Source organism: Sturnus vulgaris, chromosome 3 (assembly GCF_052056855.1).
Source record: "Sturnus vulgaris isolate bStuVul1 chromosome 3, bStuVul1.hap1, whole genome shotgun sequence".
NCBI lineage: Eukaryota > Metazoa > Chordata > Aves > Passeriformes > Sturnidae > Sturnus > Sturnus vulgaris.
Window position 1 is genome coordinate 86,589,736 of NC_142245.1, and position 26,218 is coordinate 86,615,953.

General features: G+C 37.3%; 1 protein-coding gene across 1 annotated transcript in view; it reads right to left on the bottom strand.

Annotated features, from left to right (window-relative positions):
* COL19A1 (collagen type XIX alpha 1 chain) overlaps window positions 1–26,218 on the bottom strand; it is a 181,731-nt gene that overhangs the window by 63,001 nt on the left and 92,512 nt on the right. The window contains exons 13-15 of the mRNA XM_014870248.2: window positions 25,245–25,298; window positions 24,522–24,557; window positions 12,425–12,472 (exon numbers count right to left, since the gene is read on the bottom strand). Of these exons, the coding sequence (XP_014725734.2) occupies window positions 12,425–12,472; window positions 24,522–24,557; window positions 25,245–25,298 (138 nt within the window). The remainder of the gene's footprint in view (window positions 1–12,424; window positions 12,473–24,521; window positions 24,558–25,244; window positions 25,299–26,218) is intronic.

The window sequence follows — 26,218 nt, forward strand, 5'->3', positions numbered from 1 at the left end:
GTAACTACTACAATTTTTTAGTACAGAGTTTGCTTGAACAACTGTTTTCACATATGCTTTTTATTTTTTTTAGGAAGATCAACATAAAAATGCAAGTAATTTACAGGAATTAACATCTTTATTGCCAAGCTGAAATCTGATGCACATTTTTTAGAAACAACAGCTGAGAACAACTAATATCTAGGTGCAAATGGCGAAGAGAAAAGTATTCTAACCATTAAGAGTAAACTTTTCCCTTGCATATGGCAAATGTAAATTAATGTTAAGCATTAGAGGGGAGTCCTGGTAAAAACTTGGCTTAAAAAGTGAAAAAATTAAAATTCTGGCTGACGGCTCACAATTAACACATAGGCATATTTCTGTAAGCTATGCTCCCTACTTCTAAGCCTGCTTCTGTAATTTATTAAGTGAGTGTCACATAGAGTGCAGAAGTATTCTCAGGAAGGGAAGGTGAAATCCAGTTTTGCTATTTCCAGGTGAGAGATTTTCCAGGTAGGAAAGCACTTGCATGCTCTGCATTTCACTAATGCTGGTCTATGCTGAGGGGATGACAGTAAGGGTGGAAAATCCCTCTCCCCCACACCCTGCAGCTCTGCAGAGCAGCCTTTTGCCTAGAAGCCAGGGACTCTCCTGAGAGAGATAGGTATCTCAAGCCTTTCAAGCTGAAGAAGAAACAGAGCAAAGATTGTGTGGATGTGTTTCAGCCATTGGGTTGTGCCACACATCTACACTGCCACTGTGGTTTTATGAACATCCTCAGTCAGTCAGTGTGAAACAAAACCACCTCAGCATATTTGGAGTGCCAAATTCCTGGGTCTTAACTAGCTGAGACATATGTTATGTGCTGAGCTGTTTAATCCTACCAGTACTTGCACATGCAGGGCTCTAACTGGGGCAGCTAAGGGTAAATTTTTAGAACCAAGTTACAGTACTAGGTGCCTAGAAGGGACTCAAGGCTCTGCTGGTCCTTACTGCCCACCCCCAGCCCGTCCTCTGCTGTGCTGGTAATCCTGTCCCTGCAGCCCAGGACCTGCTGGAGCTGGGAACTCAGCTGGTTTTGACTTTGGTCAGTCACTGATGCTGTTCACTGAGCAGCTGAGGAGCTTGCCTGGCCTGACAGTGCACAGCACGGGTAAGGGCACACATGCACAAGCGAAGGGGGCTGCAGTCAGCCACATCTATACTTTTGGACTGGTTTCTACTCCAAAATACAGGTGGAAACTGATATTTCCTAGTTTTTTTTTTTTTTTTAAAGAAACAGCAAACTTCCCTTAGAAAGCAGAAAAGCAGAGAGCTAATAAGGTAAAAAACAAAGATAAATTGCTCCATGCTTTTAAAATAGTCCCTCTGAGTTATAGTGATCTACAGTGTTGACTTCTTGAAGCACCTTCCTTTTCCTGTTTGAACTTATCTAAAGTATCCTGAGGATGACACTTAAAGTCACAGCAGTCTAAACAAAGTATCAAGGAAGTGTCAGGATGAAGAAGACAGGGCTTTGACTGGCAGACACAACTGTGAACGAGGTGTTAATTACACAGGAAAACATGGAATATGTTGGGAAGGCAATTTTATCTCTGTTTACAAGATGAACTAAAATGTGATTTATGACATAACAAGGACAAAAACTTGATTAATTTTCTGAAAAAATAATTATAAAAAAGTAAAAACTGGGGTAGTTATTTTTCATCATCATTTATTAATTACTAGAACACATACCAGTGAAACACAGAGGAAACACTTGCCCCACTTTTTATCCCATCATTATATTATTAGCCATTATGCAATGTTGCATGTAAAACAACACAGAGATCATATGAGACATAAGCTTTTTATAGAGTAATAAAAGTTCTTTTTTTGCCTCCAAGCACCTTTATAAATTGTCTGGTATTTTAAATTTAATACAGAAATGTATGAAAGGCCACTACCTTTCAGCAATGCCTTTCAGATACAGGGAATTCAACGTTAGGAATACCCAAGACACCTGCTTGTCAGCACTCCTGCTTCTCTATGACTTCTCAGCATCAGCAGGGAAAAAAAATAAAATATATACTATAGTAAGAGTGTAAGTAGAAAAAAAATAGTTTACGTTTTTGTTTAGGGTAATTAAAACAATTAGAAGAATGTTTTTGACAAGCCCATTATGATGCTGCCTTGAGCAGATCATGAGCCAGACCATGACTAAATATTTACATTTTGATTTTGAGTCATCCTTCTGGCAAGAAAGAAGTGAAAAACATCTCAGTGCCCTCTGTGGTTTATAGAGTGGGCTTAGCAGAGAGCCACAGCTCCCATCTCCTGCTCAGCTGTGGGTCTTGGTAGCCCCATGAGAGCCACCTTTAGTGCCACTCTGCTGTGCAGAGGGCTGACAGCCCACACAGGAGGCCTGTTACCTTTATTTAGCTTAGATCACTGAGCAAATATTGTTTTATAACAACTCAAAATATAAATAAATGTCCTAGGAGTCACATTGTTTCTTTAACTAAATAAAAAACGCAATACCACCTACATTCACTTAAAAATGATACGTGGTGTCAACAAGTTGTCTAATGCTACTTAGAATACCTGAAGAAGAACAAAACAGTTGCTGGCTACTTCCTTTGTTCTGCATATATTTTTGCTGCCAACCTATGTGATAAGAAGTTTTCTGATTGTTACTGATATTGTATGCTGTACCCTTGACTCCTGAAATGCCCGCCCCCAACTAATTTGTGCAGCAGGCTACTTTCCTCTTTCCCAAAGGACAGACTTCAGCTAGATCATTCAAATGACAAATCGCTCAAATAACAACTGCTTGGTTAGGGGCAAAAAAAGATCAAATACTAAAAATAAAGTAAATGAGGGATTATGTGCTTCAGGAAACCCAGCTGAGTGCCTAGCTGAAGTATGTGGTCAGCTGCATTCTTTATTCCTCTCTTCCTTCACCCCTTCTGTGAATGGAAATGACTTGATGAGCTTTGCCTGACGTGAGATGGAAAGCTGTTCAGAAGAGAGGCTCTGGCCATCCTTCCATCGGTTCTGACCGGGCACTGCTGCAGGTCCAGCACACAGCACAAGAATTCAAAATCTGTGTTGGAATCCCCTGCTGTATCACGCCATATCCATCTATTAATTTCTCACTAACTTTAGAGAAGTAAAATCTCTAATCCTAGTGTTTAAAAATATATTGCTGATTATTTAAGGATAAAATCAAGCAGTTATGGAGGAACACTGACATGATTTATGGAATTAATAATTTAAAGAATCTACACTTTAGTATGAAGGCAAAAGTTCTTAGAATAAACCCTTACGAATTTTCAAGGGAAAGTGCTAATTAGTGGATCTTGAAACACATAATCACATTTCAAAACAGGAACTAGTTCTAGGGAAAGTAGAAATCTGGGCTTTAAAGTCTTAACTATACCGTAGTTATGCAAAAATAATGGGGTTTATGTAATTTGTTTTCCAAGCTAAACTATGGTTCTCTTGGTCAATCCTCAAAGCCAGACTTTAAAAGGCACAGATTTAACAAAAGCAGGAGGTGGGTGGGGAGTTAAAGACCCCTATCTCATAGTGCCTAGCCCCCAGATGGCCCCCAGCACCTTGGGTACCTAAACACAGCCCCACGAGTGGAGCTCTGGGCAGTTACAAAACTGTTCCTCCAGATGCCCAAATTTGCCACCAAGCAGCCAGACAAGTTCCAGTGCCTACACTAACTCAGATTACAGCAAGAGTTGGGCTATTCTCTCCCCTAAATGGAAAATCTATGTTGCAGACAATGAAGCCTTGTTAACTTCAGTAGTACAGTGTTAGGCTTTGAATGTACAATCCCTATTTCAATCCTATTAGCTTTGGCCTTGAGGATGTATTATGGTAACAAGTATATTACAAATTAACCTCTGCATTGGATGTTAAACCTGAACAAAATCACAGGAAATAAGAACAGAAGGCAGGAAATTAAACCATTTGCAGAAATCAAGTGCAAGTCTGCTCATCATACCCCAGTAAAACCTTTCACAGAAACATGGCTTACAGAGGGATAGAGCACACAGAGCCTAATCCCCTGTTTTGGGAGAAAAGTCAGTAGGGAACTCCTCACTAATGCAGAAGCATTCCTGCACTTAGTCTTGGGTTTCCAAAATCACTTTAGGAATGATTTACAAAATCTCTAGTTTCTTCATCGTGACATTAATAAAATGCTTAAAGGCAACACCTAGCCAGATTACATAAAATTGAAATGAATTTAACAAAAAAAGTCCTTAAACAGGCATAGCAACCTAGAAGTGAATGCCACTACCTCTTTTGCCAACAAATGGCTAGAAAAAATCCATCACAATTTTTCAAGTGTATCTATAAAAAAATAATTTTATTTCAAAATCACTCAAAGAACCAGTTTTCAACTGTATTTAGATAGTTTCTACCTTAATTTTTAATTGTTAGATACAATTTCTTATTCCCTCACGTTTCTATACCTTTGGCTAAAATACATTAAAAGAAATATTAATAATAGAGTATTTGGAAGAGAGTCTGCAATTCTAAATGAGCTTCTCAAAAGTTAAACCATTTCTGCTCTTCCATTAAAAGTTAGATTTTAATTTCTAGAATGGAAATTAACAAGGGAAAACCCAGAATTTTTCTAATTGACAAATGTGTCTTTAGCATTCTAAATTACAACCTTTTCATTCCATTTTTAAATGCCAAAGTGGGAAAAAGAAATATTTTTAAGCTGTATCCTAATTTACTGGATATATTCTTCAAGGTATATTCTTCAATGTCAAGAGACATTCTGGGAGAAAAACTGTTTTACATTAAGCATTTTTGGACTGTAAAATGTCAGAGTGGAGGAACATACAGAACTCTAATTTAAAGATTAAATCAGATTGGAGCTTTGCATGTTTAGAAACAACTTATATCAAAGTCAAGAAGGATGAGAAGATTAAAAGAGATTCCAAAACTCCAGAGCTTTTGCTGTGAAGAAAATGTTTTGCATTGTGCCAGGAGGCTGACCTGCAATGCAGATTATCATTGTTCTGTAAGGTTTGTTTTATAATTGGTAAAGTACAACATTTACTCGTAGAACTAGAAAACAAATTATGTCAAAGGAATATTTAAGTTATAGAAATCAGATAAATGTAATCTGAATTTAAATTAATTTTGATGCCACTCTAAATAATTATGTTAAGAAAATATAACAGATCTCCATCCCTCTATTTATGAAGATTTTCCACTTTGTCAAACTAACTTTATTCACGCTTGATTAAAAAAAACTTGTAATCTCAGAGAGTAAACTGCTTATTAACATAAGGCAAATATTGCAGTTCCACAGAGTCCCTCCAAACATGCAATTTTAGTGAAATCAATGTTGAAATACTAGATATGACAACAGATTCTCAGTTTTATGAGGTGTTTAATTTATTACTAAGATAATGCCAAAATAACTTCCTCTTAAGTGAAGTATTTGGTATTATAAACACAACTATTGGAAATAAGGAAGTTCTTTCAAAAATATTTACTTCAGGACACCTGCAACATCCCAAGGAATATAGAGTCAAGAATATGGCTGTGATATTGCAGAAAGATTTTTAAATGCATGAACCCAATTCACCACTAGAACCAGGGAAACCACCAATAATCTGTTAAAATACATATAAAAGACTTAATTTTTTTTTATTAATCCATAAAAAATGAAGTTGTTGGCAGCTATGCTGAGAACAAGCTAGAGCTAGTCAAATAAAAAACACAGACCTGTCTGTGTTGGAGGAAACTCTTGAGATCCCTGTCCTCAAGCAGGATCAATTGTCCAGCACTGTCTGTACTCAGGTTTTGAATATCTCCACAGCCTCTCTGGGCAACCTGCATTAGTATTTCATTAACTTCGCAATAAAAAACTGCTTTTTTTTTTTTTTTTTAAATTTCTTCCCCATTGCCTCTTGTCCTGTCACCAGCTATTAGCGAGGAGAATGTGTCTCCCTCTTCTTTATTCCCTTACATGAGACATTTTCACACTGATTAGATTCCCACTGAGCCTTCTCCAGGCTGGAGTCCCAGGTCTCAGTCTCTCCTTTCATGGAAGTTTCTCCAGTTGTACCTTGAAGCCCCTAAGGAAGCCTGTATCTTTCTTGAGGTGGTCTCACCAGTGCTGGGCAAAGGGGAAGGATATCTCCCTTGACTGCTGGCAGTGCTCTTTCAAATGCAGGATATTGTTGGCCTGTTTTATGCCACAAGGATGTGCTGCTGCCCCATGGTCTGCTTATTGTCCAAATAGTTCTACACAGAGCTTTCTTCCAGTTTGTTTCCAGTGTATGCTCATATCTGGGGTTATTCCTCCCTAGATGCTGAATTTATCATTTGCTCTTGAACTTCATGTGCTTTCTTCTGCCCCAGTTCTCTGCTACATTCTGCCCCATTATCCAAGCTGTTAATTGAGGACACTGGACAGCACTGGCTCTAGTAGCAACCCCAGGATACACCACTAATGACTCATCTCCAGGTGGACATTGTGCCATTAAGGAAAAGTTTCTGGACCTTTTTTTATGGTTTTTCAGATGGTTTTCCATCCACCTCACCATCCACCCATCTAATCTGTGCTTTGTCAGCTTGTATAGGAAGATAATTCAAAGGCTTTCGTAAATCTGAGGTTGGCATCCACTGCTCACCTCTCATCCACCTAGTTAGTCACATCACAGTAGAAACAATGTATTTGGTCAAGCAAAATTTTCCTTTTATAATTCCATGCAGACTATACTATCCCAATCACCTTCTTGTCCTCCATTTGTTTGGAAATGGTTTTCAGGAAGATTTCCTCTTTCACATTGCCAGGGATTGAGTTGAAGCCTGTTGGCCTGTAGTTCCCTGCACCCTCCTTTGTGAAGACAGAAGTGAGATTTGCTCTTTTCCAGTCTTCAGGAGCCTCTCCCAGTCACCATGACCATTCAAAATAATCAAGAGAGGATTCTGATGTGTGAGGCCCTATGGATTTAGACAGCTGTGTCTTCCATCTGGGTACAAAGTCTGACAGCAAACAGCTGTCAGTGCTCCTTCAGTAGCTCTTGGGTCCTGTGCCTTGTGACCACCATTTTAAGTATGAACATTTAAAAACTGAATAATTTTCAGAAAAAAATAGTGTTTATAAAAAAAATGCACCAAGTTCAGAGAAAATCCCTGCTACAAGGATATCCCACTGAAAAGAAGCATTACTTTTCAAAACATTTGGAATTTTAATTTGGAAATATAAACTTCATTTTATTTAAAACAGTAAAGGCCGAGTCTGGAAAGCTCCATGCAGCCTGTAAACTATAGGTAGTAGAAATTTTTAAGAATACACAGCAATATGACAAGATTATTTGAAGACCTCAGAAAATTCTTTGCCTGGGAGCTGAAGGCCCCTAGTTGAATTTTTTCAAAAATTAATGGAATGATGATTTGATTATAGAGAAAAAACTCGAAATACCTCTTCAAAATAATGAAGACATTAAAAAACCCAGTTGCTGGAGGCTAATGGAGGATTAGCTACATGTCCAGTGTAAAATAAAATATATGTTTTGAAATGTGTGATTGACAAGTAACACCGGAAGTAAGCATTCAAGGAGACTTGCAAAGAGTCTTTTGTTCATGTTCTTTGAATTGGAAACTGGACTTCTGCAAAACAGAAGCTTACCTAGAAAGTGCAGGATACTTGAGAAAATAAGAGCTCTGCATAACACAGGAATCCAGGAAGATGGCATAGTATTCCACTGTGGTTTAAATTCCATGCAATGCTAGGTTAGTATCCAATCTTACTGTTGTTTATGGGTGGGTAATACTGGCCTTTTCTGAGTAATGTGTAATCACCTTCTGAAGCTCCTGATGTCATTCTGAGCAGTTGCATGGTAGTATCAAGTTGCTGCAGCAGCAGTAACATGCCTGAAGCCAACGTGATGGACACTGAAAATTATGTATGAACGCAGTGCCTGCCCACAGAGCAGTCTAGTATTTCTCATGCAGGAATGAGGGAAAAGGAATGAGTAGCTGTTTCTACTGGCTCATTTCTTTCAGTGACCAGAACTAAAACTCAAAGCTCCTGCTGAGTAAGGTCTCATGACTAAAACAAAACACTTCATTAAGAACCAAAAACCTTAAAAAATGTTATACAAAGTCACTACTTGTAGATCAAGAGGAAACACTAGACTTTTTTAAGAAGAACAAATGTTTGAGGACTCTTTGAGCCCTCAGGAAAGCACAACATTGACTAATGAATGTGAGTAGTGAGTGGCAGTGGGTATCTTGTCAAAAGGAGAAACACAAGGGCACTACATGCTCACACAAATTTTAACTACATTCACCTTATTACAACTCTTTAAATGAGTACTTATAAGTCTCAAGTTGATTGAGGAGTCAGAAATAAGTTCACTGTGTGCTCTTTGAATATGGCCAGGTTGTGATGTAACCAGGCTATGATGTCTTCTGTCATGACAATTACTTTTGCCTTCAGAGTAACAGTCTAATTAAGGATGGACAATATATGATGAATCATTGAATACCTTTTAAGATTTTTTTGTAGAGCTACTGAAAATTCTAGGAAGTTTCTTTTGTGTAGATAAAGTGCGGTAGAAAACCATGCAAAATTGAAAACAAACTCCTTCACTTCATCTCAGAACTCTGTTCCTCTCTTTTTAGTTCAAAGGAAACAAGATCTGTATGTCTGAAGATTGTTATTTGTAGCCATTGCTCACGAAAGTTGCTCTCCTACATAAGCCAGCCACAAGCACAATCAGAATAGATAAAGAAGATGAGAGAGAAAGGGGTCACAAGGAGTGAGGAAAGAATGGAAACTCATGAGTCTCCACGTAGAGACACAACCAATACTCTTGATAAATGCTACACTGTTAATCCATTTGTTTATTCAGAAAAGAAATATTTGTGCATTTTGATACTAGAGTAGTATGAGGGGAATAATATGACTATGAATCCAATTTTTATCTATTATTACACTCATTGTTCTCCATGACTTCATTACTTGAAATTTTTAGCAAATTTGCAATTTTCTGTTAAAAAAGCCAAAAAATAGAGCTTGGGCATCCTAATACAGAGTCCTTTAAAGCTGCACAAAACTAGTCAAAGAATTTTCGGGTCTTCTCTCTCCTTCTGAATGATCTCCTCAAACTACATTACTGTAAACATATGACACTAGTGTACTGCTTTTTGCAAACCTTTTTATTCTTTAGGATGTCTGGAAGGCATCCAGGGAGACCAGCTCAGATAGAAGATATTTCACACACTTCTGTCATCATTTTCCAATGCTGACCATCACGTAAACAAGTAAAACCAAACTGCTCTTTGATGTGGAATAAGATGATAACCCAGTATGACCATACAGTAGTAATGTACTATATTATTATATTATATATACAGTATAATATATCAAAGACACATAAAGTGACATATTCAGTATTTTAATAATCATGCATGGGCTCTAATGACATCAGTAACTCTGTCTACAGTGCATCTATCAGACAAAAGCTGTTACCACCTTATTTGAAAAAATGTATTGATTCCCCTTTACACTTGTAATAAATAAATCACTGACATAATCTAATTAAGCAATGGAGTAAATTTGCATTTCTAAGACAATTTGATGCATATGTCAAGAAGCATTTTAAGGTTGACATAACTTTGATCTCAAAACTACAGTTCAGTTACCTTTATGTTTATTATAATAATAACAACATTTATTCTATTTCTATAATAATTATTATATATATATATTTATAATGTAATTTTCTTGTGCAGATTATTCCTGTGAGGTGAAATAAATACTACTATTCAGACTTATTCCTCTGAGTAGGGGTACAATTTTCCTAGTTCCCTCTTTAGTGAATGCAGGGAGATGGGTGCCCACTCTGGGACAGGGCACCTTTGGTACTTCTTAGTAGTTTTAATATGAAACTCTGATCTGGGTTCATATAATTAAACCTCACTTAAAACACTCTGAAAATGAAAATGCATGCTTTTTCCCTTGCTTTTCTACTCATTTTCTATTGCAATATACTTATTACTAGCTCTAATTGAGCTTTCTATGGTTCTTCAATATCACCATTAACACTGTTATTTCTCCTCAGTTCCTTGCTTCAATGTGTATTCTGAGATCTGTAAGTTACACACTATATGACTGTCCTCTCAAATCCTTATTAATCCAGGACCAATTTTAAAAAGAGTTGAATGCTTAAATATGCTCCAGATGTAGATGGAAATTTAAATTTTGAATATAGCAACTACTGTACAAATGACGATTTAAAATAAAAGTTCATCTTCTCAAAGTGCGGCATCCAAATTAAATACAGACTTCCAGGTGTTTCTGGAATGTCTTTTTTCCCTTAATATGTTACAGTTCCAGTCTTCAGAATGTATACAACATGGCTTTTAGGTCTGAATAATATGTTGGAGGAAAAAATATTAGCAAGTTACACACTGAATAATATGCTTTAATCTTCAAAAGACAGCCCATGAGAAAAGCAATAACTCCATATAATGTGAAAGATTTGGAGGATCTGCTGAAAGTAGAACAGAGGAACATGACATCTATAATTGAATAAAAAGGAGAATTTAATAGCCATTAGATGTGCACTGTCCTGTTTGTCATAAAACAGAGCAGAGATCTTGTTACAAATGGTATGTTACTGTGTAATTAAATGTATTGGAAATGCAAAAGCACATGGGAGTTGAATTAAGACTGCCAACGATGTTGTTAATGCTTGGGCGGGAGTGGCCAGCAGAAGGAGTATTGTTGTGAGCATTTCACTGCTAGAAAGATAAAGACAGATGCTGAGACTCCGGTCTGCTGTTCCCATTGTTTGGCTCAAGGCAGCTGTGTGCATGGCGAGATTACAAAACCATCAGAGCTCCCGTTTTTATAGAGGCTGGAGTGGGACAGCAGCTCAATGCTGTGTGTGAGCAGGAAAATGTCCACCATGAAAGTATCAACTCACTAATTCCTACTGCAAAATGGAAAAAAATTAAAAGTATTTCCAAATCCATTTATCCACCCTTAAATATAATACAGTGTGTTAACTCCGAATTCTTGCATTGAAAAATGGAGAAGTTCTCAAAGCGAATTTTCTAAAATACAAGAATGTTTATAACTATTCCTAAAGGAGAATCTGTCTTTTTGCAGATTCAATACTCCACAGAACAACTCTAAAATATGCTAAAAGGGGATACACCTATCTTTTTGCAGTATCTTATATATTTAATTGCTTAACCGTAATAGTCATGGTAATTATAAAATCCTTAATAACGACGTTAATTATGGTAGTAAGTGTTCTTTAATAACATATTCATCGCACAACTTTGAATTCTCCATTGCTACACTGACTTTTTCCGAACAGATTCTCAATCCTTAGTGAGAAACATAAATAAACTCAGCTTTCATATATTTGTGTTCAACTTAAATGGAATTTAGTACTATTTTTAAAACTTAAAAACCAACATAAAACAGCTTTGGGGCCTATGCATAATGATTCATTTTTTTTCAAGAGCTAGTCTTCTGTTGGTTTTATTTCTATTATTGGAATCATTAAATTAGCCTTTAAAAAGTCACTGTAGTTCACTAAGATCAATGATGAGAAACACTAAATCTTGTTCCTTCTGATATTTTAACTGTGATATTGAATAGCAAGATGCCTAAATAAACCAAGAACTACTGAGATCCAGCTTCAAAACTGCAAACTGGGCACACACTTAATTTGCAAAAACATTGAAATGCTTGAGTCTTAATATCCTTCTGAACTTTGAGGAACATATTACATTATAAATTTACAACACTGAATTAATTCTTGTGATATCATAATCATAAATATATTTTCATCTGTTCTAATGAATTATCAAATTCAATAAGTCAGGGAAAATGAAAACAGAACGTGGAGAAACCAGTCATCAATTGCTTAATTATATTAAAATTCTAAATAACCAAAGGTTTATTTAATGTATTTGGCATATTCTGCCCCCCTAGCCCCCTTGACTGTATCATATATGTTGTACACGTATGTTAGGAGCTGACACTTGCATAATGGCATTAAAATACCTGGGTCAGTATTACTGGTTTCTGTCAATATTTTAGATAATGACCTTAAATCCATATCTTTATATATCTTAGATGTTGTAAGGTATAGTTCACCTCTTCTAAAGAAAGGAAAACGGAAAAGTTTTAACATTATTTCATCTAAAATTACAGCAGAAATCCACTGCACAAAACACAATACAATACATCTGTGCTGCCAGTCATTAAAACACTTTAGATGGTTGAAATTGTTAAATCTCCTTCAACTGAAGAGAAACTCAAGTGTCAGGGCTCAGTTTGTTGTCAGCATGCTTCATACTCAGCTGCTACCTTACCATTTTTTATTAGTGCTTGGGCAGAAGTGGCACATCAAGCTGTTAGCACACTCACCAGCTGCTCAGCAAGTTTACTCACCCTTTGACCTTCTTTGCCAGGTGGACCTTGGGGACCCTCCAGCAAACCCTGAAAATACAAACATTAAACGATTATAACGTTCAGTGCTATTTTCATCCTCTATTTTTCTACACAAGTAAGACTAGTCCAAAGATCCAGATGGCAAGACAAGGCATTTATTTCTAACAATAAGGATTGGTTATTCCTAACAATCCCTTCAATGTTATATGAAGGTGCAAGAAAAAGCACAAATAATAATTATTAATCACATTCCATCATATAAAGGCAGCATCCTTTGGAAAAGAAGTGGTAAGTCAGCACTAATTGAGCATACTTATATTTAACTACAATATTAATTGAAAAGTGATTTATCTTGTTAATTTAGGATGCCATAAAAAATGACAAAAAAGGTATTTTAAATGAAAGACAACTTACTCTACAACTCAAATACAGGCACTGAAGGGGGAGGGGAAGTCAGGGAAAGGGAGCTAAATATAGCAGAAGGCCTTATGCTCGCTGGATCCTAAGAACCAGCACTGTGCTGCTTCCTCTGCATATCTGGCTTGGCTTTCCAAAACACTTCAGTGTCTCTTCTCTCTCTCTCTCTCCTGAACAGGCACAGGAGCTTTGAGTGTTTGAATATATCCTTGAACTGTGACCCTTCCTTCTGAACTCAGCATGAGGATCTGCCTTTTTCAGTCACAGATAAAATCACAGACCAGTTCTGATGCTTTGAGGCTTTAATTTTATGTCTGATTAATGTACAGTATAATCATAAAGCCTTCATATAATATCTCAGAACAACTTAGAACAGTCATTCCCCCACTCCCTCTTTACTTCATGAGTCACCTTGGAATACAATTAAAATTACTTTGAGGAAGCAATCCAATTTCCATTATAGCAACAAGAAATGTGAAATAATTTTCAATGTAATCAGCAAAGAATATGTAACAGTCCTGCACTGTATAATTTAAAAAAAAAGCCTTGCATGTTACATTGTGTATTCTTACAGGATGTCACAAGATTAAAGAATTTACATTTTGTTTATTTAAGACTTTGAAATATTAAAATTTAAAATCTTTATAATTATTCAGACGCATGTATTGCTTCAGCATGAGTTAGATCTTTGGTCAAACTTAAATGCCTTACTTAGAATCAATTACATTTATTTATTGACCCAATAAGGGTGAACTGAGATGCTCTGACAATCATGACTTTTTTAAAGCACCCAGGTTTCTAGAAATGAATTTAAGGATTGAGTTTATGATCTCTAATTCCCAATATAAACATGAGAAAGTTAGCAGGCATTCCAAAGCTACTAGCTCATACATTTTCAAGTAATGTTTTAAGTTGATTAGAATGCAGTCTGATTTCAATTTTAAAAAGAAGTGGTCAAGAGCTTTTCCATTTCTACCATTTCCCTACTTTCAAACACTGAAGCTAAAAATATATCTCAGACAGTATTTCACTATAGGATATTTCTCCTATAATTTCAGTTTATTATGTAAACAGGATAAGGTGTAGGATCTTTTAAAAAGCTGATGCAACCATTTCCATCTTTCACCATAAGTTTATGGAGCTAAAATATGCATGTATTTGTTGTGTCCAACAAATAATATCACAGTAAGTTAAGTACAGTGCAAGATATGTAGCTTATACATACACAAACCCATAAAGCAGCATGACAAGGTGACCTCTGTAAAGCTTCTTTACTTTCTCATCTAGGTAGTGTGGAACTTGCAGTGTTCTGTCTAACTTTTAGCAATATTCTAAATCTGAAAAGAAATTCTGGGAATTCAGGAAGAGATGGAATTTTGTTTTGTTAATTTTTCATTTTAGTGACAACTTTATGCAGGGGAATGAGATGAAAACCTGTAATGTCTGTTTTATGGGGGAGGAAATACTTGGCCTCACATATCTGTACAATAAGGCTCCAAGGGGACAAGACTCACACAGGAATGTAACTGCACAATAGTGATAATTAATAGCCAACATTTTTATCCAAGGAGTACTTTTATTCTTTTTCTTCTCTCTACAATATTATTGTCAAGAAAAAGGAACCAGATAAGGAGATTTATCTTCAAGGAAAGGGAGGAGAGCTGTGTACAATTGGTAACTAGGCAGGGAGGACTCCCCTGTACAAGGAGCCACATCCTGATATTGAAACTGAGGTAAAAGTTCACACCAGCTTCAGTGGGATCTTCCGTTTAAAAAGTGATAGGACAACATGGGCCATGTTAACTAACACAGCTCTAAAACTGTAGTAACTTGGCCAAAGTAATGACTTAGCAATGCTATCTCTGCTCAACATTCACTGGAAGGGATTGTGGAAAATAACTGCAGACGAAACCTGCACGGGAAATGAGAAAGAAACCTTCTACAGTGAATTATGTCTAAACAGATGAATAAAAATCTACTATTGAACTCCTATAGAACTTGGCAATGAACAGAAATACATGTTTGTAGGAAGGCAGACTAAAGTGTCTACTTAGGTTCCATTCCTATTTAATTTCTGGAGATCTTCCTTTGGAGAGCAAAGATCAGATTTGACTCCCTCCAGCCATGGATAGCACAGAGGTCAGAGGAACCCACCACCACAGATAAAGGGATAGAATATAGACTGAATATACATATCTCTATCTATCTATCTATCTATCTATCTATCTATCTATCTATCTATCTATCTACCTATCTACCTATCTATCCATCCATCCATATGGCATATGCTGTGGATTGTGTTCAAAACATGTATGTCAGAAAGCAATTTATTCTACAAGTACAAACTCCCCAAGTAAACAACAGCCAAAGATATTAAGATCATAGAACGATACAATGGTTTGAGTTGGAAGGGACCTTTAAAGATCATCTAGTCCAACCCTCCTGCAATGAGCAGGAACATCTTCAACTGTCAGACCAGGTTTCTAAGGGTCCCAACCAATCTGGACTTGAATGTTTCCAGAGACAGAGCATCCAGCAACTCTATGGGCAATACATTCCACTATTTCATCACCCTCATTGTAAAAAAAAGTGTTATTGTATCTAATCTAAATTTACCCTCCTTCAGTTTAATACCTCCTTCAGTCTTATCCCTTGTCCTAACTCAACGGGCTCAGCTAAAATCTGTCCCCGCCTTTCTTATGGGTGCCCTTCAGATATTGCAAGACAATTGAAATAATTCACTATGCATCATTGCCACTCCAATACTTTTGAATTGGCAAGAGCATGGCTATGGTGATGAGCAGAACAATGTCTAGGAACAGCACAAGGCACTGTGAGGTATAAAACCAGCCTATTTGTGTGACATTAGGCTGGCAGCAAAATATGATTCTTCTAGGTTATCTAACACACCTAGGATTTTCCTGGCTCTGCCAGGCAACATTTGAGGCTGAAAGGTGGTAGCTTTCTACCTACTTCATGAAGCAGTGAATTAAATTAACATATACAGTCTATAAAGCCTGTTCCTGCCATGGACCAAGCAAGCCCCTTGGAGTAACACACCTGAAGGAGCTTGAGGAACATGAAGTGTAAATGTCTCAAACATTACCATGTAGCTTGAGCAAAATAAAATCCAGGAAAATGGAGACGTTCTTAAGTGCAACTGAAACTTAGAAAATCTACCACCATGTGTGAGGGTGGCTATGAAGAGAAATGATACATGATGCACTGGTAGGCACAAGAGGGTTGTACAAAAATTGAAAATGAAGAGCAGAAACTTGTGAATCCCTTTGTAAGAGGAAAACCATAAAGAGAAGTGTTGACAAGGGAAAATATGCTGGTTAGAACACAGAATAGAAAAAGCAACCACACTGTGAAGAACATGCAGACAGATATTTAAATGAAATATCATCAAAACTTAGTCTAAGTCTTAGTTGAGGGAAACTAGGAAAAAACAACAGTTTAAAAAATGCTGCAGTAGAATAAGTGAGTTTTTAAAAGAATTTGTATTCAAAAATATCTATAGGAATTAAAATTTAAGTACTTTAGTAGCTAAATTTTTTTGCAGGTATCAGGAGACAAAAACTAATAGGAATTATTTACCATGAGATAGTAGGAGAAAAATATGTTAGGAAGTTACAGAAAAATCAGTAAACTGTTCAGCCAGTTAAGCTGTTTTAAGTTTCTAAAGCTGTTAAAGTGTATGAGTGTGGAGCTATCAGAAGCCACTTAGTATAAAAGGGCTAAAATCCTGTCATGTGACTCTGCAGGTGCAAAAGCATTTTTAAATACCTGATACATCACAACAAGCATCTGCAGAGACATAGTGAGGCAGTGTTCATAAATTTAATAACTCAGAGAAAGTGCCTAAGAACATACTCTCAAAAAAAGCAAAGCTTTTATTGTAAACGCATGGTGAAACAAAGAACATTAAAAAAAAAGAAAAAGTCCCAGCTGAAGTGGAATAGTGAGGTTACTTAAAGCTGTTATTCATGTTAGTTTTCACAGAAGATTATGGTTGATGCCAAGAGAGCAAAATATTAGACAAGTATATATATTTTTGTGATTCTGAAAGTTGCTTCAAAACATAGCTGATAGTTTTTGAAGCAGAAGGGTAGACAGCTGCCTTATGTACTTGTAGGTAGCGTTGCTAGAATACAGTTAGTTCTCAACACAAATTAAATAAAATTCAAATGTTAGCAATAATAATGCAGGTATAATTAAGGCACAAAAATATATTCATTTATAGAGTGGTTTGTGTATTCTATAAACACAAAGCTACTTTCATCCAGTTTTCCCTCACTATGAATTCCAGCCAACACATGACCTAAATTTTTACAGAATAAATACTACCAGACAGGGTGAAAATGTATGTTATTTAGTGAGATGAGCTAAACAAAGTCTAAATTAGGTATGCAGAAATGCCTTATGATAATGTAAGAATAGGATATTTTTAATCATTTGAGTATGCAAGGTTTATAATGATAAAACTTCCTACTTCAAAAAGACCCAGATACAACAGATATTATTTTGCCAAGGAATTTCAAAACATTATGTTGATAAACAGAAGGGTATAGTTCCACTGATACAACATCACTGCTGAAACATCTTTAAAAGCAAGCTGGTAGGTAATTCCCATTGCAAGCAATTGATGTAGCTCTTTAAAGCACAGTTCTCATCAGGATAAAGAAAAGCTGTCAACATTGTTGAATTACATTTTCAATGATCCCTCTGTAAACTCCACAAGTAGAGCAGCATGGAATCATGGTAATCAGGAGTCAGGTAAAAAGTGACCACAGCTTTCCAAATTCCTGACATGACACAATGGGTGGTCACAGTGAAGAACTGCAGCTGACTGACTTGAAGAGCAGTCACCAGCCACCCAAATACTGCTTGTGGGATGGATGGTACTGCTGTGCTGCACTGATGTAAGAATGGCACAGCATCCCAGACAGGATGCAACAAGATGCAGTTCAGTAGGTTGTAAAGGCACCCACTTAATCTCAAGGTGTTTGTAGAGAACAAATTCTACTGTGCAGGTCACTGTGATCCTTCTTCCCTATTTTGCAAATATTTTCCTCTTTGGCCTGTTTGTACCATACCAAGAGTAAATTAATGGCTTCCTCTCAGGTAAAAACAGACTATCACACTCTGCAAGCAAAGGAACTGAAATATGAATAACTTCCTTCCAGTCAAGATGGTCAAAGTGTTGGTTTCTCAGGGATCTTCAAGGCACTTTACTTGCTGCAACTGTGATGCTGCCCTACCTTGAACCCCAAACAGGAGGATGAGGAAGGGGGAGACTTTAAAATACTATTACCATAGTTTCTTCTTCTTGTCCAAAAGACTGTCCATCACCACCCACACGGAAGCCTACAGAGCTTGCAGACACACCTCACTGTTACAAATATGGGAAAAACAATGGGAAAAATGGCACAGGAAAATCACAGAAGGATGACTAATTTCCTGTTGCATTACCATTTATGAGGGAAGTTAGACTACCTCTATCTCAAGCATTTCCAAACATGACCTGATCTCAGTCACATCCTTACCGAAGTACCTTGAGACACCAAGTGGAAAGTTTTGTATACCTGCTCGGCCCCTTAAAGTTACTGCAGTGACCACACTGTTTTGCTGTTACAGCACTTTCTAAACTGCTTTCAATCCATTTACTTATATAGAAAAGGAGTCATCATTTAGCAGAAATATTTCAGTCTGCCAGAAAACATAAGCTACATTTTCTTGATAATTTATTACTGGAGCAAACAGAAAATAAGCTCCTTACTGATGTCATTATTCTTTGGGTTTGGCCATTTCTTTAGCTCTCTCTGTCAACTTAACTTGAAATGTACTTTCCTTCAGAGACAATAATTTGAGAGGGAAATTGGAAGGGTAATTTCACAAAGTTTACATTCATGAACCTAGTACTTTTAATAAACAGAGGTTTATTTGCTAATCAAAAAAAGTATAAAATTCTGAGGAATAAATCAAAATTATTGATGTCTACTGCATACGGGACAATTTTCAAATCGTTATTTTAATGAAGGACATATAAATCACATTCATGCCAATTTATCAGTGTAAGAATTTTTGAAAAACAAATTTACTGTAAGGTTAAGACTTCAATCTTCTCTTGTGCCTTCAGTATCATTATTACTGCATAAAGATGATAAAAACCTCACTATAACTGCTAAACCATCTTCTGTTTCAACAAAGAGGTAATCTTCTCCCATAATTAAAAAGTGCTTGTTGAAGAAGCTTTTTGCATATTTGTAAGTTATACTGTGGAAGTTGAGCAATCACTATATTTGATGAAAAATAACTGAACAGATTGCTATTTTCAGGAAATTAATACACCTCCATTAAAAAAGTTTGGATAGATAAAATTCAGATTTACCTTAAAGTGTATGTATGAAAAGAAGAGATTTGCAATGAAAATGTATTTTTAGTTAAATAGGATTACTTTCCTTTATTTAATTCCATGGATAGAAAGTGAGGGTAATATTATCTGAGTTGCTTACTACAGGAGAGTGTGTGTCCATTTCTTTAGCTTCACATGAACAACCGAGGAGAAAGCTGCGCAATCAGGAGCTGCTGCTTGTTTCGAAAGGGGAGAGGCAGAAGTTACAGCGGAGCTTGCCCAGACCTGAATCTGCAGCTTCCTCCCACAGCCGCCTCCACACGGCACTTGTGCACCAGCTTCCTTCGGATCGGTTTAACCAGACCTAGGAGCCAACATTCCAAATATCTGTTTAGTAAGCAAGTCCTGGGGACTTCTGTCTGTGACCGACTTAAGCCTTGGCTTCTGAGTAAACACTTGGTGCCATCTGGATGACTATTTTATAACTCCTGAAAGGGATAGGTTCGCAGGAACGTACGGACGGACGCTCATTTTCCTCAGGAACTAAAAGCAGCGTATCGAGTGTCGAGAGGAATAGTTATCATATATTTTACAAGAGATGGCTGTGCTACCTTCCCTCACCTGTCACTCTTCTGACACGGCACGCACAGGCTTAAGCTGGGGATACCAGAGCGGGCAAGCTGCGGAGCCAGCTGTGACCCTGCAGAACCCAGTCCCCAGCTTCTCCCCTAAATCCCACATCTCGACAAGAACACCCCACAAAGCAGCACAATCCCTCCTTTTTACTCTCTGAAGGCTCATCAGCTGCAGTAAAACTTATCAGGGAACTTCAGCTTTAAACATCCTCCATATTGCTGCATAAAGGGGGCATAATAAAGGAGAAAAGTTCAAAATATAAGCACAGCATTTGTTCATAAGACACCTGAGAAGTACTAAAGAGAAGAGACATCTACTACTTACAGAGAAATTCAGAACATAGCAGAGAAATTAGAGTAAGCATAAAAAAAGGCTGAGAATCGATCACGGTTTTGGAGTACTCCCATAAAACTACTGTCCTAACTGAGAAGAAAAAGTAAATACATGTATCTGGACTTGGGGAGTGTTAACTGACTCATAGAAACACAGGAAAACTTTACATCCTTCATAAAAGAGGTCAAATATACACATATATATGCCAAATTTACAATAAAATGTATTTGCATGAATAATACCTGAGTCAAACAAATACACTTTGAACCATTGAAATTGCTAATTTCATTAGGGTTCTATGTAAATACTATAAAATTTATCACATATTTCTTCTTACAGCTTAGCATATTTTGCATTACAATGGTGTTTCTTTTCTCTAATTCTTCATGCATTATTGATGAAATTGTATTAACAAGACCTTAGTATGTGCCTTAAATAAATGCACAGAAACACATGGAAGTCTAAACTCATCTCTTTCTGAATTCTCTGCTATTGCTACAAGTGAGAAGTTTTGTTAAATGTTCATGCTGTTAGGATTTCAGTGTGAAATTTTCTGTCAACTCACGTCAAACAGGAAGATCCAGAGCTCCACTTTATTTTTCAGATGCACTTTCTGAGCTATGAAATTTCAATTTCAAGCTCATAAAATAATTTTTGCATCTTGAAAAGTAGTGCTATTGTTTCATCTGTTATGCAGTTTAGCATATTCTCATCTACCTAATAGGTTGTTACAGCTGTTGGGTATTTATGAATTCTGCCATACGTGCTGCCTTGAAGTTTCCCTCATTCTATACTATAATGGCTATATCTGTCAGCTGAACACTTAAAATTACATTTTTGCCTCCAAGTACCAATCCCTTCATTCTCTTCTGTATTTTCTCATGCTTCTGAGCCACGTGGGATTTCCTACTCATCAAGGTTGCACAAACCCTTTTAGACACAGAGTCACTGACATATTTTAGACTTTTGCAGGTGTCAATAGCACAGACAAAAAAAACCCCTTGAATTTCTACTGCATTCTGTTACATACTTTTGTAGGTTACCTACAGGCAACTCTCCCTGGACCAAGCAGCTGCTGCAGTGAAGCAGCCTCAGTCTTTTGCTACCTTCACACTCCCTGTGCTAAGGATAGAAGCATGGTGCAGGTCTGTGTATGGGGAGAATGTTCTGACCCTGAACAACACTACTGATGGCCTAGTTTATACTGAAATAAGAATATTTGATAGATCTCATTCAGCTTGTTCCACTGATGTATGATTTCTATGGAAACACACAGGAATGGAAAAGGGCAGTAGAGCTCTGTATGAGGCCATCATTTACCACCTGTCTCTGTATGCAATTGCACTGGGGCAGGAGGTCGATGACCCAGGCCCAGTTGTCCAGATTGAGCAAAACCTGGTCCCTTTTAATATTCCCTTCCTCCCTGCCCAAAAGTCATACTTAGGACTTAGTTTTAACAGCGTGTCATCATTTTCATTCCTCTTCCCCCCTTGCCCCCCAGCATGATTCATTTATCATTTAGATAAAAAGAAATAATTTCCACATTAGGAAAAAATAAAAATTACTAGAAGCAGAGGATAAATTTATGGCATTATGCCTTCATCCCAAATGAATGGAACATTTTAAAACTTTAACAGGACTCATAACTAAAACGCTTACATCATATTTTGGCTATAACAGCATGAACGGCTCTGACATAGTAAGTTCTCATTAAGTGACACATGAACTGTGATATTATCTGACCTACTATTTATTCACAGCAAGATAGGACATCTTCCTTTCATGATTATATATTGTAAGAGTCACAGCCACACAGTCACACAAATAAAACCACTCTAAAAACTGAGTTTTGCCCTAGCTACCATCACTCATGTAATTCATCTTCTTTTAGCTCTTGCCAAGAGAAACGCAGAACTATTTACAGTGGCAGAGAGAGAAAGCCTTCCTGCTGGGCTGTATATTGCCTCTCTCCTGTAATCTGTCTTCAAACTGCTAAACCCATTCACACTCACTCTAGTCTACATCAGCTACTAACATCTCTCTGAAGACTGTGTCTGATTTCCTAAAATTTAAATCTTTTCTTTTAAGAAGTGTAAAGACGAATATCAGGAAATGCACCAACACAGAGACACCTTGTTGTGCTGGAATCAATGAACTGAAACATTTGCACAGCATTCTGTAATCAAAGAAATGCAATTCTTTGACATCCATTTTATGAAATTGGATCACTTCAGGTACACAAGGAGTAAGTTCAGTCAATCTGAAAGCAGTGTGCCCTGGCAGCCAGGAGGGACAAAAGTGTCCTGGGGGGCACCAGGCACAGCATCACCAGCCGGGCAAGGGAGGGGATTGTTCTGCAGTGCTCTGGGGCAGCCTCACCTTGAATATTTTGTGCAGTTTTGGGCACCACAATATATGAGAGATATTAAGTTCTGAGAGCGTCCAAAGGAGGGCCACAAGGAGGAAGAAGGGCCCTGCAGGGAAAAGCAGTTGAGCTCATTTGGTCTGTTCAGCCTGGAGGAGACTGAGGGGAGAGCTCAGTGCAGGTACAACTTCCTCAGGAGGGGAAGAGGAGGGGCAGGCACTGATCTCTGCTCTGTGGGGACAGTGACAGCACCCAAGGGAATGGCCTGAAGTTGTGTCAGGGGAGGTTTTTTGGGGTTCTAGGAAAAGTTTCTTCACCCAGAGGGCGTTTTGGCACTGGAACAGGCTCCGCAGGGCAATGGTCACAGAACCAAGCTTGACAGAGTTCAAGTGTTTGGACAATGCTCTCAGGTGTGTGTGTGTGGTGTGACCCTTGGGGATGGTCCTGTCCCCTGGACCATGGCAGGGAGTTGGACTTGATGATCCTTGTGGGTCTGTTCCAACTCAGTATATTCTCTCATTCTTGATATCATACTATTGACCTCTGAGTATAATTCTTAGAAAAGCTAAGTGTCCACAACTGCAGCTTAAGACAATGAACACATTAAAAAAAAGAGACTCAACATACCCAGGTATTTCTATCAGAACAGATGTAATAATTTTTCAATCATTTGCATAAAAAACCAGAAAGACTGTTCTATGGTCTTAGAGCATACACAAAATAGATGTCCTTTTTTCCTGTCTTATCTTCAGACATGTCTGATTCCTATTTCTGTGATCCCTTCAAGGCCTGTAAGAATCCATCTAAAGCAAGGCATACCCCAATGTATCTACTACAGTAAAATTGCAGGTTACTAATAATATTGTATTAACTCTTAATAAAATATTCTTCCAACACACAGTTTGTATATTCAAGAACTAAAGGACATAAATGGACCTGTTTAGCAAGATGTGAACTGCAGCAAAGAGTCACTGATCTTGGGACAAAACACAAACTTGTTCCCAGGAAACTGAGATACAGGATATTATAATTCATAATTCAAAAAACAAGTAGTATAAAACACAACTTAATTTTGACACCTTAAAAGCAGAATTTATCTTTATCTTATGGGTCTCTGTTATATCCTTCAATGTTTATAGGATCTAATGGAGAGCCTTGCTGCTAAGGTGTTGGAAATTAAGGGAGGAAATAGACAATACATAATCATTTAAACAATGAGTGGCAGTTCTTTTGAAGTTTACTGAGGATTACATGGGTAATATGAATAGTATAGATGTAGCTCTAACACTGAGTTTGGGAGAAGACCTATTCATGTTGTGAAACTACAGCCTGGGAATTTGAAAGCTTTTCTCTTTTTTATTTATTTATCTTTTTTCATTTTTGCCACAGTCTTTTGCACCAATTGGAATTGCTTTTGCCCAAATACACTGTTCAGAATGGAAAGGCTTTTCATCTCAGCTCATGAGCGAAACCACTAGAATTCAGACAGGATTTATTGCATTTATGAAGCAAACATGGCATGCTCTGGAGAGTTTTGGGAACACTTTTCTTCAGGCTTTGTACATACTTGAGGCCATTGCAAGGAAGTGAAGAACATTTTCCACCATCCATACAGCAGTATCTAGCCAGAATACAATACCCTAAAAGTGTCAATCATTTTTGCAAGCTTTTACTGAAAAATGCTTTTCCCTAAAAATAATAAGGGAATTCTTTCACTTGAAAAAATCTCTACTATTTATACGCAGAATAAACAAGATAATATCCTTGTTAGCATTTGGGAGGAAACAAGATGTTTTAAACCTGATTATTTTTTTTTTTATATTTACAGAATTCCCTTCACAAGTCATATAGAAAGTGCAGAGGCACTCTGAAGAAAGGGACTTGACTTTTAGGTTTAGAAGTGGGAGTATTCACATTGCAAATAAGTGAAAAACGTGCAGCATTTTTTAGGGATTTTCTTTTGGATGTTTTTCTTTACATGTACTCACACTCAAGGCAGCTGGTCCTGGAGGTCCTGCATCTCCCTAGTTAAAACAGGAGAGGAAGTAAATCAACCATCTCTTTAGTTATAAATATTTAACCTCTAGACGTTTTAGAGAGTATGCAGCACTGCAGAAGTGATTTCAGTACAATCACCAAACATGTTGATTATGAAAATATGTGAGTAAAGTGATATTCTTCTCCAGTAATGGCATAGATAAACACAGTTCACCACAGGTTAAAGGGAAAAAAAATTCCAGGGCTCTGCATAAATGAATCACAGCTTAAAAAAGCAATCCTTCAAAACACATTTCCATATGTCAAGCTACAAGCTGCAGCTTACATGCACAAGGTGGCTGCTGAAGCCAGTGTGACAGCTCACATATGTAAAGACATCTGACTGTGTAAATATTCACAGAATTAGGTCACTGAGGTACAAATCACATCTGAGACCTTCAGGTTTAGCTCATGGGAGCAAATTAGTGCACCCAGAGAGCAGTTCAGAATACCAAATTTAGGCTTCTACTCAGAAGTCCTTTTAAAATTCATTGTGATAAAGGGTACTTGTCTTTTGCATTTACAGTTAGCCTGTACTCATATTCTTTAACCCTTAAGTTGCACAAATGGCAGCAGTGGGTGTTTGTGACACACAGTTACGGCAACATGGTCAAAACTGAAGAACATCATGGACACTCACATATACATACAACTTAATAGATTTAAAAATGTACCTTTTCTCCTTTTGGACCAGCCACACCAGGACTACCAGGGTCACCTTTTAGTCCCTGGGCAGAAAGAGAAATGCATATTTGTTGTCATCTGTGAACAATCCTGTAGCACTGTGAATTAGTATACACTAAACAAATAGGCCTTAAAATTCTATCATGTTATTAGTACTATCTCGAAATTGTCTATTTTCATTATTTTGTGAACAGACAAACATCTATCAAGGACCACATGTGTCTTCAACACATAATTAAACATACAAAGTTAGTCTACTTTATTGTGCCCCATTATGGTAAGTAGTGAGCTGAAATGCAAAGTTCCTTTGCAGTCCTGCATTGGCCAACAAAGATAAAATAGATTATTAGAGGGAGTGCTAGTACATTTACTTGAACACTGCTAAAATTGGGAAAGGGACAGAGGTGGACAGAAGTTGCAGATTTTATGTTTCAAGTAGCAGTGCTGAACTCCAGGGAGGTACAGCTCAGAGCTGCTGCACATCTTCCAACACTCTCATTTTCACCTGTGTTCACAAAGGCATTAGAGATTTCCTTCATACATCCTTCTTTAGCTCTGCTTTCAGCAGGAGAAGCAAATAGTACTGCCTAGCCTTACACTTGACACACACAGCCATTTCACACTCGCAGGATCAGAGTGGTTTGGGTTGGAAAGGACTTCTGAGGATCATCTGGTTCAACTTCCCCTGCAGCAAACAGGGACATTACCAATCTGCATCTGGTTGCTCAGAGTCCTATCCAACCCATTCATTAATGTTTCCAGGGATGGGGCATCTGCAGCCTCTCTGAGAAACCTTTTCCAGTGTTCACCATTTTCATTGTAAAGTATTTCCTACCTACACCTAGTCTGAATCTACCCTCTACAATATCTCTTATACAATTCTACCACTAAGAAGTTCTCACCAGAAGCACCAAAAGAAACCCCATAAAATATCTTTAGTACCCAGCACGCAGTCTTTGTTGTT